Source organism: Pteropus alecto, unplaced genomic scaffold (genome assembly GCF_000325575.1).
Source record: "Pteropus alecto unplaced genomic scaffold, ASM32557v1 scaffold131, whole genome shotgun sequence".
NCBI classification, from domain to species: domain Eukaryota; kingdom Metazoa; phylum Chordata; class Mammalia; order Chiroptera; family Pteropodidae; genus Pteropus; species Pteropus alecto.
In genome coordinates this window covers 4,837,831-4,856,717 of record NW_006434709.1, presented here as the reverse complement: position 1 = coordinate 4,856,717, position 18,887 = coordinate 4,837,831, and the positions used below count along the sequence as shown (strand labels likewise).

Genomic DNA, 18,887 nt, shown 5'->3' with positions numbered 1-18,887 from the left:
GATCCTGCTACTTCCTTCTTGCCTCAGGTAGATTTCAGATTAACGCGTAGGTGACATCATCGCTGAACACCCCCGCAGACCTGGGACGCTGCTCCCCCTTGGGTGTGGGGGCAGCGTGAGTGTCCTTGTGAACGTCCTCCTCGCTCCAGGCTGGTGTTTCTTGAGGCAACCTTGTTGGTATTTCTGTGTCTCTCCCGGAGGGGAGAATTTCCTTTCTTTGATACAAAAAACAGTGAGAGAAAATAAACTTCTGTGAGCTTGTGAACTTGCGGTGGGTCTCCTTGCACTCCTGTGGTGAGCAGCCTGGCTCTGCCTGCTCAGTGTGAATGTCCCGATTTCATAGGGCTAACGCAGTCCCCAGAGAGGGCAATTTCCTCCCAACTTACCTACCGGCAGAACTTCAGATTTCTGACATGGAGAGACACTTGAAAAACATTGTGTGATGCTAGAAAATATGTGCTTTGTAGTTCTTTATGTCCCTGCCATTGGCATTTCTGTCACTTCATAGGTGACTTACACGTAGGCCCTGAGAGCGGGAAGGGGCCTCCGTAGGGCCGTGCTCTAGCTTGCTCTGGGTCCCCTCTCCTAGCTGATAGCTAGTCACTCAACTTCCATCCCTTCTGTGACGTCTTTTTATGTGATTTTTCTCCTTTGAGTTTTGGGGGCACATTCAGGAAAATTGCCTTTTTTTTTTTTTTGCAACATGGCTACTTTAGGCATCCTTCGATACTTGTGTATTTTCTTCAGATTCATAAACTCTTGGTATTTGTTTTCTTCCTTGTACATTTCAGAGGTGGTTTTTGTATTTAACCTTTTTCCGTTCTCTTTGACTAGGGAACACTCACATGCCACTCCATGGTTGCATGCTTGGTGTCTCTTTTCTTCTCTGACTTCAGTAGAAAGACTGTGAAAGCCACATTATGTGTTATGCTTTGTGCTGGGTGTGGACAGCAAACAATAATGAGAAACGACATGGTTACCACTCTGGAAGATCTTTCTAGAGGTTAAAGAAATGCACCAAGACGGTTATTAACTAATCTGGCAAGGTTAAATGGAGAGAGTAGCTCTAGAGTGGTTAGGAGTTTAGCCTTGAGTCAGATCCAGATTCGAATTCAGGAGGAGCTCTATTTCTGTATCCGTGCATTAGGGCTGTTGCACAGATGACACGAGACAATTCGGAAAAGCACGTAGTAAGTTATGTGTCCTCTATACAGCCTATAGTCATCGGTTAATAAATATGAGTTATTTCTATTGGCTAAAGTAGTCTTTGAAAGATCCATAATAAGTAAAAGATTTCCTTAAACATGGAGAAATTGACTGTTTTTTTTTTTTTTTTTTTTACCATGATAACAAATTTAACTTTAACTTTTAAGGTTTTTGTGAGGATTAATTGATCGAAACATAAAGGCCAAACGTAGTTTCAAGTGTCTAGAAAGTGCTCAATAAATGTTAGTTTTTATTATTACTGTTATTCTGACTATCTATACGAGATGGCCTATAATTGAAAATAAGCTGTTTTTCTATAGTACACTTCACTTTACCTAGACCTTAAAGATACTTTCTTAAATGATAGAACTTTTTTTTCCATATTAGGAAAACAAAAACAAAAACCTTTGCCACTGAAATATTATCTAGAGATCAGAGGACAAATTGTCATGATTTTGTGGCAAATTAATGAATACGAGTTCATTATATCCAGTATATCGCCATTCACCAATAGTCTGCCAGCTTTGTGTGATAGGACTATTTAGGTAGTACTGCTCACCCTTTTAACTATGAAGCACAGTTATGAAGTTCCAAGTCACCTCAGGGCTCCTTAGGGGAAGAAAAAATGGTATGCTGGGCTAGGACAGTGGGTGTATATATTTTGAACAAGTTCGGCTTCTAGGAATGAGAACTGGATGGATATGGTGAGAAGAGATGACAAGGGTGGCAATGATTGTTTTCCTGCTTTAGGTGAGGGGTTCAGGATAAATGCCCCCTTGCTCAAAGAAAGTATTCAATAGAAAAATAACCACAAAAACTAACATTCACTGAGCTAGGCCTCAGTCGCCAGGTGCTATGTTAAACACTTTATGCAGCTTATTTTATTTAATCTGCCCAATAACTCTTAAGATGTAAGTATTATTACTATGCTTATTTTTTTCCAGAGGGGAAAAAACAGGTTTGGAGAGGTCACACAGGTACTAAGTGGTGAAGATGGGATTCACATGAACCTAGACAATTCAACTCCAGAGGCTAAACTATTCTCTCCATAGTTTAGATACTTCCAACTATGATTCAAACTATGATACTTCCAACATAGGTGGCAGGAAGTGAGGCATTGGTCATGCTGAGGAGATAAAGGTGGGCAGAGGGCTGTTGCACCAACAGAAAGAAGAATCACCAATGAGAGACATCCGTCCTTGCTTGTTCTGATACTCTAGTTAATCCTAGAGACATCAGAGAAACTGCATTCTCAAAACGGAGACCCGAATAGCCTTTTCCTCATTCTTGACCCATAGGTGCAGGTTTAGTCTTTACTGTTCAGAGTGAAGGGAGACTGGCCCCTTTTCTGCTTTAGCTAGGCATCTGCATGCACCTGACACTTTCTAGCTTTGTTTGCCCCTAGGGGACAGTCCTGCAGTACCTTGATAAGATGCACATTGTGGTCCTGGGACCAGCAGCACAGTATCCTCAGCCCCGTGCAAGCTTGTGAGAAATGCGGAATCTTAGGCCCCTCCCCTAATGAATCCAAAACTACATTTTAACAAGATCCCTGGTGCTTCCTATGCATATTCAAGTTGGAGCAGCACTGCTTAAAGGAAGTTAGTTTACTTTTATTGTGCCCACCAAAATAAAGTCACCATCTTGCTAATTTAGAATGGCAAGCCCCTGCCCCTAATTAACTGAGTGGCTGGTATGTATGACACGACAAATCCACAAAAGAATTGGAACCTTGGATAATCAGAGAAGAGAAGATTAGGTATAGTATCAGACACATGCCAGTAGTTCGCAAACCTTTTCTTTCAGAAGCTGTAGAGTTTTTAAATGGCTTTACAATAAAAGAATAACAAGCCTTTATTTTTTAATCTCAACTTTTTTCTTGCCCATTTTCCTTCAAACTGTATTTAATATCTCTTCATTCTCCCCCAAGACTTGCTAATCTACATTTCACAGCCTAGTTCCATTTTACTTTGTATGCAAAGAAATCTGCCTCTACAGAATACCTTCTCTTTATCCCCCTTGACCCTTCACTTCTCTCTCCAACTTCTTCATTACCCCAGGATCTTTTTCTTACCTGTGTCCCACTGACCATGCTTCACCTTCAAGTGTCCTGTCGCCCTTCTTGCACATGCGATGACTCCCTCGTACCTCCTTACAGACTGAGAGCTGGCTAGAAGGGCATCAGTAAGGGATGAAGAGAAGAGTGCCGATGAGAGCCTAGAAAGAAGATCCCCAGGAAGGCTGTGAGAGTCAGAGGATAGACTGGTGCCCCCTATTTAACCAACTGACAACGCTCATTGCAAAGGCTCTGCTCCATCTAGCCACACAGACCAGTGAAGTGAGGGCGTGAAAACAGTTTCTACAGAATGTAGACACATTATCCCGGTTTATCTGGCATCATTCAAGAATGATGTAGTCCAAATGAACACAATCCTAATTATTTAAATATTTAAAAACTTAGGGGCATTTTTATGAAAATGTTTCCAGACCACACATACACTCTAGCATTTCTGATTATAACAGACTTTAAAAGAATAATTTAAAGTCAGTAGCTACATGAGATATATGGCACTGAGCTCTATATTTTCTTGTTCACACGGCCTCTTTAGCGTATGTAGAGCTGTTGCTCCCACGCTAAAGGGCCCTGGTGTGCTACACTTCTTAGGTTCTTCTTTCTTGCCTCTTTATCATCTTATATTTTCATAAACCTCTCGGCCTACAAACTATAAGGGAGGAAACCAGATAAGTAAACTTTTGAAACATGTAAAATAAACATAACAATTTTCTCATTAAGGGCCTTATGGTAATTTCTCTGTAGAAATATAGGTAGGAGCTTCACCAAACATAATCTGTGACTCTAACCCAGTGTTTCTCAAACTTAGCTGTACATTTTAATCATCTTGGAGCTTTGAAAATCACTGATGCTGGGATCTCACCCTCCAAAATACCAATTTAATTGGTCTTGGGTACAGTGTAGGCATCGGGATTTGTAAAAGCTACCAAGTGATTCTATGTGTAGCCAAAATTGAGAACCACTACTTCTAATCTGCATGTCTGAAACTTTTTTTCAAATCCTGCTTTTCAAGTGTACCTCTTATAATTGCGTTTGTTGAAAATGTGCCCTCTTTGATCAATAAATGTTATCCTCTCTGTGTCAAAGTGTATGTATGTATATACATTCATATATACTGTACACACACACGTAGAGAAGTTTAAATTTCAATTTTATGCCAAACTTTTGAAGATATCACAAAAGTAAATGGTTTTGCCTGTCTATAAGACCCCATGTGTGACTTTTTTCTTTTTTACCTGATGAAAACATTTATTTTCATGGTTATATAAAACGTTGTGATCATTCATTAATATATAATTTATATATCTTGAGCAATGAACTCTCCATGCATTACTAAAATAACATGAAAGAATAGGTTCCTAAACTGTTTTCTGAGATGTCGATTCACAACAAAAGTTTATGTCTTTTGCACTGTTTTAGCTTTGCAATTGCAAGTGTATTTTCTTCCTTTTTTTTCCTTAGAAAAAGTTTGGGGGATTTTCATTTTGTTTTACCGTTAGTATAAATACATAGATTTCAGTAATATCTTACAGGGCACTCACATCCTGAAGTTTCTAAGACTTTGTTAAGAAGTTATGCTGTTTTTGCAGGGATTTTCCATGGTGTTTAGTTGTAAAAAAAATGCTGAATGGATGAAAAATGAGTAAAATCTGTGTTTTTTTTTTTTTCCTTTCCTATTCATCATTGCTGTTTGTCCTCTGTGTGTAGCAACTAATTTGCTGTTGTTCCCCTGAGGGGAATTCAAGTCAAAAAGTCATATTAAATTACTAGAAAAAGGTATTCCTATCTTAGAAGAACAAAGTACAATGATTTAGGGGAAAAAAACTTGGAGAATTTATCCAAATTCTTGGTGTACACATTGTATCTGTCCACGGTACTCGTACAAACACACAAATTAAATCTTAAGAAAACAGTAAATATGAATACTCACTGACTCTGAATGATAATTCTTACTTTCTATGAATTTAGAAAGTTCAGTTTCTTCTTTTAATTCCACCAACTGCATATTAAAATTTTGACAAATTTTTTTTTTTGTATTCTATGAAAATTCAGTAAATATTTTCATTCTGGGTCTCCATTATTTAGTTTTTTTTTTTTCCTATTTTTCACCCAGATATATCTTACACATTATTTTTGTTGACAGTGAAGAATCATGAAGTGGTAGAAGCTTAACAGAATATGTTATTTATAGTAGAGAAGCTATTCCAAATTTATTTCAATAGGCTGGAAATCCTTGAGTTATAAACACCCAAATTATATGAATGACCTACATATACGCACAAATATTCAACCTAGATTTCTTACTCCTGTTCTTACTGCTTTACATCCACGGAACTCATTTACTGTCACCACAATTTCTGTACAAAAGTCTTGGAATGTTCAGAAGCACATGGCTTCCCAAACGTGGGTGGGGATAAACAAGGGTGGGGTGTGGCCGGGATTGCGGGGTGTATCAATAAATTTGGAAACTGACACTGGGCTCTTCTGAAAACCAGGCATCTGTTGATTTTTTAAAAAGTCTTTTCCAACACAAGCTGTATTTTAAAAAAATACCTTTACTTATTACCCTGCCTGGAATTCTGCCATTTAAAGATTCATTTGCATTAACAAATCTTCTTTTAAAAATATCAACGCTTCTGTGAAGGTGAGGGAGCATCAGTTCTTCACACCTAGTCTGAATTAGTTCTTTCAGATTGCTCTCTACCTAAAGTCTGGCTCACATCAACTAGTCTGAAAGGCTGGATATCTCGATTGTTGGAAAATGATGAGTTTAAATTCAGAGCAGGAAAAGACTAGGTCTGGGTGGGAGGGGTGAGGGGACCACGGTGGGAGACCAAGAGCCTCTACAAGACACTGGGATACTTGGAAATTCCAGGAGATAGGTGTTACGCAGTGGAAGAGAGGTACAGAAAACGAGGTACTAAAGACAAATATATACATTTTAATATTTTCTTAGGTTGACTCTATGTACCAAAATATGAGAAGAAACTCATCTTCCTCCTTATTCTGGTATATTCTGACTTCCTGCACCCAGGACTCAGGTGTCAGTTGGAACTTCATTCACTTAATAAATTACTTTGGCTTTAATGATCAAGCCTTGGGACCTAACACCATTCATAACTTGCTTCTATGTGAAAATATATTCTAATGTCAAGAGACTTACTTACAAATGAACTTCGGAATATATTCTGTGCCTAAATTGGGGTCTACCCAGTTGCATTTACATTGTCCCTTATTCTCTAATCAGAATTTGAAATTGGGGGGTTGTTAGGTCGAACCAGAAAGAGACCCTGAAAAATGCAGTTTTATTTGGTAAAATTCTGTAATATTAAGGGCATGCAATGAAGAGGACACTGATGACGCCACCGAAACATGCTTATAGTTCACAACTCTTAGAACCCTGGGGATGAACACCGAAATCCTGACCGTGGCCCCCAAGGCTTTGTGTGGTCTTGCTCCTCTTACTCGCCAGCTTCATCTTGTCCTGCTTTCCCAGGTTCCAGTTCTGTGGCTGTGTCATGCTTCCGGCAGACACACAGAGCCTTTGTACATGCTGTTCCTATGGCCTGCCATGCTGTCTTTGCCCTCTGCCCTTTCAGGATGCCCATTATACCTAGTTGAATTTTCTTCACTCTTCAGATTTCTGCTCCAGATCACTCTTGCCTAAGTCAATTTCCTTTGTTTCACACACTCATAGATTTATATTTCTTTCTGATTGAGTGCAATTGTACATTTATTACTGTGATTATTTTGTTTAACATCTGTGCCCTCTAACTGGAAAGCTCCATAGAAACAGGGACTCTTTCTGATTTTGCTCACCGTTTGTGTCCTTAATGGTTGGCATAGTGTTTGGGACATTGTAGGAATTGAATACACTCTTGTTAAATAAATGCATGAATGATAAGAGTGACTGCTTATGCAAAAGATGGTACATATACAAGGCTCATTTTTAAATGCTACATTTTACTCTTTAAAAAGAGGGGCAGTGCATTCATAGAGAGAGCTACTTTCTCTAAGCTTTGATTCTCCGTTTCTTCCCTTAGGTTTCTATGATGTCAGGAGTCCACTAAGGGGCAGAGTAAGGCTGTGAGCTCATTCCACAGTGGTTAACTATTAACAAATATTTGTCACCAGTTAACAAACCTAAATCAAACAGAAAGGAAAAGCTTCATGGCAAATCTCTGTGAAGCCAACCTTAGGCAGTATATCTAGACATTTCTTTTTATTAAGTGCCAATAATATGTTTATTTTAAATTAGCTTATTCTTAATCTCCTCCACTCTTCTTACCTCTGTCTTTTCAATCTGTGCCATTGGTGTATTTGTAACACTGGGCATTTGTTAAGCCCCTCCTAGAACTTAGCACTGTCATGGCAGGTGCCAACACCTAGATCCTTACCTTGGTTTCCAAAGGAACCACCTCAAAATTTTCAGGAAAGCCAAGGGCAGTAATATGAGAATGTACTTTCCTTTGCTTTTGTCTTTTAATCAACTGAAAAGCACTTTGAATCAAGAACAGAGAAAACTTAAACACCTAAAGATGAGAAGATATACAAAAGGGAGACTGATTAACAGAACCTTAATTAAAGTTAAACTTAGAAGTTAACCATTGGATTTAGACTATTACATATTTGTGTATTGGCTAAAGATTTGGAGCTATATGAAGTCTACTGTTTCTCTTGAAATTATGTAGTAAGACTTAAGGGTTGTATTGTTTTCATTTATTTTACAAAATCCTTCCTAATTCCCCCTAAGGTCCTATAGCATGTTGATCAGTACTATCATATCAGATCCTAAGGTCCTCAGCGAAACTGTTGCCGAAAAATTGCCGAAGCAGGTGCAGAGGAATGATGCAGGAAAGACTGATACAATGACTTGGCAAAACCAGACTTGGAAAAGCCAGACTTCTAGAGTTTTATGTTTAATACCATATCTATAAAGTATGAGTCTGGAGTCTGAGCTCAGGGTCAAATCGTCTGCATAGAGACAGTTGAGTTTTTTTTTGCTAGGGTGAAACTGAAGATGTGCAAGGGAAGGTAGTATAATTAATTACTTGGGAAAAATGCAGAAGGAAACAAATAGTTTTTGCTTTATCTTTTAAAGTTAAACTCAAGAAGATGCACAAACAGCAAGAAATTTTAGTTAGGTAAATAGTTTTAAGTTATAATTTTAGGAAGTAGGGCATATTTCTGAAGGGCTATGGCACACACAAAAAAGAACTATTATATTTGAACTCTTAGTCCATCTTTGGCCAAGATGAGCTTAAAGAGTCCAAGGAAACTTCCCAGCTTTGGAGAATGCATTTTGTTTATTCAATTTCATTGGTGAATATTTTTCAAGAGTTTAATTTAGGTATGTATCAAAAAGAATTGTAACAGCTGGAAATTGAAACTATGTTCCCCGCCCCCCCATTCAGTAGACAATAAATGCATTCACTCATTTATTTAATAAGCAATTGATAAGTTTGTACCCCACACGGGGGTAACTCTAAAGTTAGAGAATCTTAGAGGGGAGTATGACCTGGTCTCTACTTTCACATATCCTGTAATCAAGTCAAGAGGATATATGCAGAAACTAATAGTCTAGTAGAGTATGATGTGTGATGGATAGAGGAATATTGGAGGAATCACTCAGGATTGGGAAGGGAGTTTACTAAACAGCTGGAGTCCAGCAAATGCTTCTTATGGGAGGTGGCATTTGAGCTGAACCTAAAAGGTCACCAAGGAGTTTACCAGGAAGAATACTACAGAGAAACGCAAAGAGGTGTGAGAAAGTGGTGTGTGTGGTGAGATCTTGAGAATGTTAACTAGGCTCAGGACTGGGGTGTACCGAGTGTGCCGGTGCACATATGGACTCAGTAGAAGATAGGCTGGAAACACACCCGTACGAGAGATCATAAAAGGCCTTCCATTCCAGGCTAAAAATTGTGACCTTTATCCTGAAGGCGAAGGGTAGCCACAGAAGGAATTTAAGTACTAGGTTATATGGTCGGATATGTGTTTTAGAAAAATCATTCTGGCAGCTATTACACATTCTAAATGAAGACAAAACACCTCCTTAAAACCTCTGAAGTGTTCTCTAGCTGGTTCCTGAGAAAGAGTTGTCTATAATTCTCCCTTTATCCTCTTAACATAACACAGAAACACCATCCCATCTGACCGTTGGCTAAGTAGACACAGCCATAATCCGGAGAAGTGGGTTTAGGGTAGTTTTTACATTTTTCCTAACAATGTGACACACCCAGATGGCTCCACTACAAAGGAAACCCGACCTCTCCATACTGATGGGGTGTTTGTGCCACCAGTCACGGGAAAGGAAGGAATGCTCTACGTACTACTAAAGGGGTGAAATGCCACGTTCTCTCATGTAGGTGTACTATGTGAAAAAACAGATGAGGAAAAAAAAAAAAGAAATCTTAGTATTGGATGAAAATTTAGGCACTTTACAGTATGAACTATAGTCATAAGACTGCCTTTCAATTGACCATTTGGATGACTTTCAAGACACGATCGAATTTATTCAGTATCGAAAGATATGAGTGTAAATGGTCTTGATTTTTGAGTCTAGGTACATTTTGGAAAAAACACTGTATTTCTAAAGACTTGAAGAGGAGAAAAGTAAAGGTTAGGAAGCAGGCATGGCTCGAAACTACAGTCTCAATACAAAATTCCAAATGAAATGTTCTTGAAGCTGGGGCGACTTCCAGTTCAGCTTCTAGCAAAACAAGAGGTTCCCCAACCAGACACGCTATTTGCCCCTGCAGTTGAAAGCTCATATCCGTAATTAGAAGTTTTGCCTCTGTGTCCTAGAGAAGGCTCTGACCGACACCACATTTTATTTATACCTGCTGGCCCACTGACACGGGAAGTTCCGATCCGTTGTGATGTAAATCTCAGACGTCTTTCTGGGTTTTGTTTTTGCCTCCCTCGGAAGAGGTTTTTGGGAATGGCAGTCTGCGGGGAGACAGGGGGTTAGGAGGGAAAGAAAAATGGGAGAAGGGCTTTGACCTGCCGGAGAGGAGCCCCTGCTGACACGGTCAGTCTGACCCATTGAATGGCATGAATACGATAAATGCTGCTTTATCCTGCCTTGAAAGGCACGAGATAGCACAGTCTAAATGCCTGGGCATGCTTAAATAGGCGATTCGGGATGTTTGAGTTGAGCGTGTTTGAAATCTGAGCTCACTGACAGCCTGGGAGCTGCCACAGGTCACCTGCCTTGCTCCGCAGGGACAGGCCCAGGTCTCACAAGAAATTGTCCGTAGACGAATTGTAGTACAAATTCCTTTCTTTGTTGGTTGGCCTCTTTCACTAGACCATGGCCTATAAAATTTTGTAAAAACAATTCTTAAATATTATTTGAAAGGGCAAATGGCCCACGCTGAAAGGCTTGACAGTTTGACATATAGTGCATGGTTTCGATAGCTCGGAAACTGAAGAGTGTGGCCAAGATTCTCCCCCTGCTTGTTAGAAGCCTGGTGTTTTTTAAATAGTGTCTTGTTGCTGTGCAGGGTTCCTCTGCTCCTAGCAATCTGACAGGCAACGAGTCTGCTTCAGTGATCTTCAGTCTTCTCAGACTCATTTGTGAGAGAGCAGAAAAACAGCTAGCACCTTTGAATCCAGCGTCCAGAAAGTCCAGAACCAGCTATTGCCAATTAAGGAGCCATTTGGATCATCATATCAAAGCCGATCGCTTTAGAGTCTTCTGATAATAGCCAGAGCCATGGCCTAGAAAGAGAGAGGAGCCCATTGAGAAGAAAAAAGGGAATTGAGTGGCCTGGTCTCGTCAGAGCCTAGAAGTCGAAAGGAAGTGAATTTCTGCATTAGAATGTTGCATATGTGCAGCCAGTCTGCACTCAGCGCTCAGCGCCCTGCTGCCTCTGCATAGCCAAAGGCCATTTTCAGGAGCCTCTGGCCCCTCAGTCACTGGCCTGCTAGTTAATTGCCACACGGACTTCATGACACATGGGCAGATAATATGACATTTTCGGTTTCTGTCACTAGCAAACGCCACAACGTTGCTTGCACTAGTTGCTAAGAAGCTGTCAGAAACCATTAGCAATTGGCTAAAGTCGCCCTGTGGCATTTCCTCATAGCATCAGCAAAACGAGCATAAATCACCCACTGGAGCCTACTGCTATCCTAATGAGGCTGTAAGCTTGTTTATGGACTAGCATCATTTTTATGATTATTTCCACCTTTTCAGTTTGCCTTCATTTGGCGGCAGGAGAAGTCAGCTCCAGGAATGAAGTCACTCTGACATTTTACAAATGTGGTTCAGAGCTACTGCCTGCTGCCGTGTGGTCGGCCGGTGGTTCTCCAAGTTTGTTTAGTGATCTTAAAAATAAAAAAAGGAAATAAATCCTCCAGAGACCGCATGGAAGTGACTGTATCGAATTGCAGAGTGAATGGAAATGCTAAAGGTACAATTGACCATTTAGACTCTCCTCTGAGGTTGAGACGTTGCGAGATCCATTTTCAATTTTAGAAAGTGGAAGAGGTTAAACAATTTATTAAAATCTATGGAAGTGTTTGCTTTTAGAATAGTCTGTTTTATTATGCTCTCCTCCTTCCCCATCGTCTCCATTTCCCTAACTTGTGTCGGGAAGGAGCAGGGTTTATTGTTTTAGGCTTTTCTGAACATGCACCAGTATTTACACTGGATTGAAAGCATTTGCTTCCAATGAAAATCTTGTCTTAGATTACAACCCAGCAGTGTAATTTCCCTCCCAGATGGGAGTAAAGTAGCTGTATTTGCCTAAAAACAGTAGGAAGAACAAACTGTGCATTAAGCCAAGGCTGTTTTTGGCTTGAGCTAATGATGTAATAGAAACCTTTTATTCGGGAGAGGTCACTGCCAGGGACTGAAGGGGGTGATCTGGCTCTTGCTTTGAAAGGTTTTTCCATTGTATCTACATAAGTCTTCACTTAAAAAATTCTGTTCCTAATGCTTCTGCTTTCATACAGCAGAAATAAACAGGAAAGGTTCTGGTGAGTGTTACACATGGAATGCAGAAAGCCTTCCTCTCCTAATGGAGTATATAATTCAGGTGCCCTCAAGGCACGCTTTCAGGAATTCTTTTGCCTGAGGTAATGGGAAGCTAAGGCTGCTTTAAGGCCTTGATTATCTATTGATGCACAAAGCTGGAAAAAAGTCATCTCCGCTGGATTATAGTAGATATTTCCATAAATTATCAATGAATTCTCTTCTAGGCAGGCACTTGGCATTGCCTGCTAAATTAATCTGAAGGGGTTTTCAGATGGATAGAAAAGCTATTTTTTTAAAGGTGGAAAACAATCATGGCGGTGAAAAACTGTTGTTAGCTTAGAATCTTTTCATTTTTAATCAATGATCAAGTAATACGTTCTTTTCCTTGGTTACCCTTTGCATATTGCAAGTGGATTAGCCCATTGAAATTTTAAATGCTGTTGAGTTGTTTTCTTTGCTCATGTTTCTTTAATGAATTGTTATTTTATATGGTGAATTGCTTCTCTGAATAAAAAGCCTCTTTAAATACTGGACTTTTAAAGAATTTGTTAGGCAAATCCAAGAGGACTCCTTATAAAATACTTGGTTATGCAAATAAAGAGTTCTGTGGGTGGAAGGAGCACTGATTTAGGGATGTGGGTGTCTGGCCCAGCACTGACCCATCAGCTCTGTCCGTCCCAAGCCACGTGACCTTGGGCAAGTCACCCAACAGGAACACAAGCACTCTTCATTGATACGCTGAGGGATTTGGAACTCTGGGTCTTTCTGATCTTTTCCACTGAAAACGCACCTATGATTCTGAGGAACTTTAAAAAAATATATGGATTTTAAGTGCAGTACAATTGTGGGTTATAAATTAATAAAAATTAAACTCAGGAAAGCTCTGCAAACATTTTGTATGTGTGGCCTATGTGGTAATCATGGCACAAATGTTGAAATTAGTCTGTTCCTCACTCAACAAAGTTTTAAAACTTTAACTCAGTACAAGTCAAGGCAATTTGGGGGGCAAGTTTCTATTTTGGGGCATGGGAGGTCTCCTGAGGGAGCTGTTAAGAACAATCGAATAATGATAACATAACTGCTGTAGATTAGATTGAAATAACTGAAATTAAAAGAGAGAATTATTTTTGTATGTAGGATATTTACGTTAACAGAAAATAAGGAATATGGAAATTCAAGAAGCGATGTGAATGAAGCCGAGGCTAGTTTCGATGTACAGTCACTGGGAAACTTGTCTTACCACAGTACCCCGTTCTTTGGGCCATATAGGCTGCTCTTCAGTGACTTACAGAACCCAGTGAATGTGCTCTCGGGGACATTTATTACCTCACTGCTAAGCCTTGCTATCGGTCTTCTTTTTGGGCCCAGGTCAACCTGTCCCTTTCTAAAAGCCAATAACTACCACTGGGAGGTGGGGCTGCAGATAGTGAAGCATGTTTGACAGAAGCTAAGCTACTTTTTAGTTTAGTCCACTATTGTTTTCCCTTTGACTTTTGTACCAAAATACAAAGTGCTTTACTTCCCATTTGTACCTTATGACTTATTTTGGACAGCACGCATATGGGCTGAAAAAAATTTCTTTTCTTATTCAATATGGCATTGTAAAAGGAATACTACATTTTAAATTTTATTGTGTCACAGAGCCAAAATATTTTCTAAAAGAAACAACTTCAATGTTCTAACAAAAACCACTGAAAAAATAGGATCCAATATACAGGAATGTGTAAGCAGGTGACTTTTCAGTGAGAAAAAAAATTAAATCTACAAGAAATTTTAGAAATTGCCTGGATTATTAGGGTAATGCAATTCCAATCAACTATTAGTTTAACATCATTTTATTTGATTTAAATAGTAATTGTTTTCTAATTAAAAAACAGTTTCGGGAGTTTTTCCCTTATTAAACTTGATGCTCTCTTTCTATGACAAGAAAAATTATCTTCTATTTGAAGTGTTCCTATGTCAAACTGCTTATGTGATGGATTACCTACATTTCCATGGCCAAATTTAGTCTTAAGATAGATCACTTGTGGAAATAGTTGATATCTTGAATACATCTTCTCACAAGTTGACATCAGTGACTATATGTGGGATTTGAATATCCAGACAGTGACAGCACCTCTGCTAATGGCTGCCACCATATTTAACTCCCTTATTAAATCAGTTACACTTAACATGTCTCAGCTATATACATCTGAATAATTACCATGGCAACAAAGCTACTAAAGAGATTGGCTATTTCCCTCCATTCCCTTTGACCTTTTGCACTGTCCTTTGAAAGAAGTTCCTTAGACCTGACTACTTTTGAGCCTAGGCCTTGTTCTTTCTTTGTCTTGGAAAAAAAAAAAAAAAACAGTACCAAATAAACTATTAATCATTTATATTGCTCTTTTGGTTTTGTTTATATCCAAAGGCATTCTATTTGAATAAAGCATGTCAAGGTAGCATCAGTCAAAATTTGATTCACTATGTTTGCAGGTGATGGCTTGGACAACAGTGTAGCTTCCCCCAGCACAGGTGACGATGATGATCCAGATAAGGACAAAAAGCGTCACAAAAAGCGTGGCATCTTTCCCAAAGTAGCCACAAATATCATGAGGGCGTGGCTGTTCCAGCATCTAACAGTAAGTGGATTCTAAATGACATATATAAACTAAATATGGACAAACAGTTTTGATAGAAAAAAATGGGGGAAAAGTGATCCCTCTGGACCTGGAATATCTCATAAATATCCGTGTTCCCACAATTTTTACAAAAGTGTTAGTTTAGCACTTGTTTCCTAGATAAGTACCCATGAGGAGTTTGATTTGAAGTTCGCTATTGCAATGTTGTTAACTTTCATAAGTTCTAAGTTAGGTTCAGGAGTTCATGTGCATTTATGATTTTAAGTATGTATGTTAATGATGTTACTTTTCTCAGTGTGCCTCTTAAAATCTTAGAATCAGCACCCCCTAAGAAGAAAGTAAGAGAAACCCCAGAGAGAAGGATTCAATTTCTTCTAATGATTTCGTGGACCTTTATTAACGAACAGTCCGCAAAAATTTAAGTCTCGTCACAATGGCAGGATGCTCACATAATTTCCTTTTAAGTGGTTTGAATGCACTGGCTGCCATTACAAAATGTTCATATGAGTCAGAGCTACACAGTGAAAGTTGTCCCTGTGTTTAGAACTATAAAGGAAAACAGCAATATAGAGTCAACTCTTCCTGTGTAGTCCCTTGTGACTTTTCAAGCAGAGTAACAGTTTATATTGTCTGTGTTAGTATTGCTGTTTTCACTGCAGGAATTCTCCTGGAGATGTGAGAAACTGGAGATTTGGGGCTTTATGCCACAGGGGGATTTGTTTTTTTTGGTTATTGTTCCGAATGAATTTCATGTTCAAAATATTTATAATCATAATATTGAGGTGCATATTTTTGTAAGTGCATACTGATTTAATGATATATCTAAGGAAGAAGACAAAATGAAAATTTATGAGTAACATGATATTTTAAAAATCAGCAAAATTGTCGACCGAGAGACTTTTATTATGAGAGACAGAAGATGAATCTTGGCTTTTTCAAAAATCTCGGGAGCAAACTTTTTATGTTACTCTTTTTAGCATAGTTTGCTTTTCATAAAGTCATTAATTTTTTTAAGTATCAAAGTTAACTCTACATTGTTCAGACCTGTCGACCCTCACACCCTTGCCCACTTTCAAAGCTGTGTCCTCAGTGATGTTCTGATATGGGGGCAACAAGGGGATATCAAAGGCCACCCTGGTTCTGCTCCTCCAGATAGAGGCTATGCCTCCAGTAACAATTGCAGGTATAAATTCATCCAGATTTTCCAGCATCTGTGAATAAAATAAAAACTGAGAGCAGCAGGAGTAACTAAAAACAGAAAATGGTTTCCACTTTTCTCTTCTTCCCATGATGTCAACAGCACTGACGGTTTTGGAGTCAGCTTTCAGGGTTGGTTAATGCTGGTAGTTAGCTGAAGGTTTAGACTGTTTCGTTGATTTTAACATCATATTAGGTTTACCTAAAACGTGATTCGAGTACCATTACTTATCTGACATTTGTTGTATATTTGTGGATAGCTCGAAATCTGTCTTGTGCAAGGTTGCTAATGAGGATTATTGAGCACTACTGAATGGGAGAGAGAGGACTAGGGTTGAGAGGGCATTGCATGAAAAATAAATGGTACGGCATTTAAAATCAGCAGGAGATCAAGAAGTGACAACTGGTCAACGGTGCTGATGCAACCATGCTATTTCATCACTGGAGCCAACCAGCTAACCTAATCTGGAGGATGAGTTGGGGAAGGGGACAAAATCTCGACCCTGAAGTCATAGCCAAATTTTTTCTTTTCCTAAACTAACAGGAAAAAGAAAAATGAATCAATTTTGTTAGCCTTAATCTCCATCTGCAAAGGAGCTTTGGCTTTACCTGAAGCTGAGGTGCCCCTGAATAAAATATAATCAAATATTGGTTCAGACAGATTCAGGAGAGAGAGAAGCAAGTTCTTTTATTCATTCACTGGTTTCCTGGTTTTCTAGGTTATACCCTTGTGAAGAACCTTGCAAAGAGCTCTATTACCTTCTTTAAAGAACAAAAACCAAAGATCTTTTTAATAGCCAGCATCATTTTACCTTCTTGCAGTGGTTTTTGTGGTCCATGTTATGGGGTGGTTGTACTGGAAAGTATACATGAATTGCCTGATTTCCTTCAGTTTGGAGTCTGTGCTGGCCTGTATCACTATCCTGAAAGGGGAAACCCATTTGTCCATGTGTCCCTGGCTGTCTACGAATGCCCATAAAAGTTGTCTCATGGTATGTTGGATAGTTCCACATCCTCCTTCCCCATGCTACCGCCATCTGCTCATTCAAAAACCTTGATAATGATAATGGTCTCTAAAAAGAAAATGTTCTCATAATATCACCTAAAAAAGCAAAGTTAGGAGATATATTTAAAATTCTCCTGCTTTTCTTTCCTCCATGAAAAAGATTCCCTTCCCTTTTCTTTAATTGCAAGAGCAAACAGAGCTCCAGTTACAAGAAACACCCTTTTCCATGTCCTGTTATACTTGAAGGAATGCACAGACTGCTTGGGTAATATTTATAGTCAGGAGCTGATTATAATAAAGTCTACAGAAAAACGATAGAGTTTAAAGAGAGTTTTGTTGTGATTTGTCCAAATGTAACTAACTACTGACATCTCAGTACTAATCCTTTAGCAACTTCGTTTAAAGTTCTGAGGTCTCCGGGGATGCACAATTCATTTGGAAAACTGTGTACAAATTTTAAATGTAATGCATGCTTGCTATATGATTAATGCAACTTATCTAGAAAACTCTTTCTGAAATTGTGCTAGATGTAAAAGAGCAATTGAAACTCTGGCTAATTAAAACAATAGCAATAGCGATTTATTAGCAATTGTAGAAACTAATCTATTAAATGTCAAAGACCTATTATAAAACCTCACACACCTCTTTAAAAGCAAATTGCTATTTTTTTCTTTTTCAAATAAATGGGTCAATCTTTTCATTGGGTTTATTCAGTTAAAAAAAATCTGCCTTTGAAAGGGCTTTCAAGCATTTGTGTGTTAGAGGAGTAGAATAGGCCCCGAATAAAAAAACCTTTCTGGATTTGCACCCCAGCTGCATACGAAAAATGTGCCGTTCTGTGGTTATCCACAGGTAGATTTAATCAGTGGCACATTTTTACTACTCCAAAGAGAGAACTAAAGCTTCATTCTTGGACTCACAGTCTCTAGCAAACGAAACTGGACATACTTGTGTATGATGAAAACAATAAAAGAAAAAGGAAACAGGTTTTAAACTTCTGTGATATGGGGTAAAAGGAAATTTCGGTGATGTAAATTTCCAGTTTAGACTACTCAGTTGAACATTTGCCAGTTTTGATAACTAGAGAAAGTCTCTTAAAAGAAACTATTCCCTGGAATTGAAAAGAATGACTGACAGTTAGATAATAAGAGAGAATTAGAAAGAAAATAAAAGCATTTATTAGTCTAAATGCTTGCATTTGCCTGAAGATAAATTACTGCAAACAATTAAAAAGTACTTAATATTGGCATATGAGTCACTATATAGTGACAACGAGTTCAGGGGCATATGCCACATCAAGGTTTCTTTTTCGTTCTTAAGAGCATTATTCTAACTGTAAATATAACCTACTCATAATGTTTAAGTTGGATATATTTTGCATATTACCAGTTATTTTGCTCCATAGTGTTACAAAGACATGTGCCCTAATGAAAATGAAAAGAATGAATAAATACGATGTTTAAGGTAAAAATCAAAGGTCTTTTTTCTTTTTGTTTCCCTACCCTAACATATTACAGTTTTAAATATAATCTAAATAGAAAAGCAGGTAATATGGTTTTTACTGAAAATATGCAGCGACATATTTTTCTGCGTGGAGCTGCTGCGTGTCCCAGGAATCCTGAAAGTTAGAAGAATAATTGGCAGGATCACCTCATGGATTGTATAAATGTCTAACTTTTTAAAATTTGAAAGGAAGGAAGGGAAGGGAAGGGAAGGGAGGAGGGAGGGGTTCGCAACGCAATGCCTGAAACAGTCGAAGCCAACACTCCAGAACAGTCTAGTCAAGCCGGTTCTATA

At 38.6% G+C, this 18,887-nt stretch overlaps 1 protein-coding gene across 2 annotated transcripts in view; it reads left to right on the top strand.

Moving 5' to 3' along the window:
- The window catches only part of MEIS1 (Meis homeobox 1), a 129,914-nt gene that overhangs the window by 56,842 nt on the left and 54,185 nt on the right, over positions 1-18,887 (top strand). For both annotated transcript variants that reach the window (XM_006909541.3, XM_015587500.2), the window contains exon 8: positions 14,742-14,887. In XM_006909541.3, the coding sequence (XP_006909603.1) occupies positions 14,742-14,887 (146 nt within the window). The remainder of the gene's footprint in view (positions 1-14,741; positions 14,888-18,887) is intronic.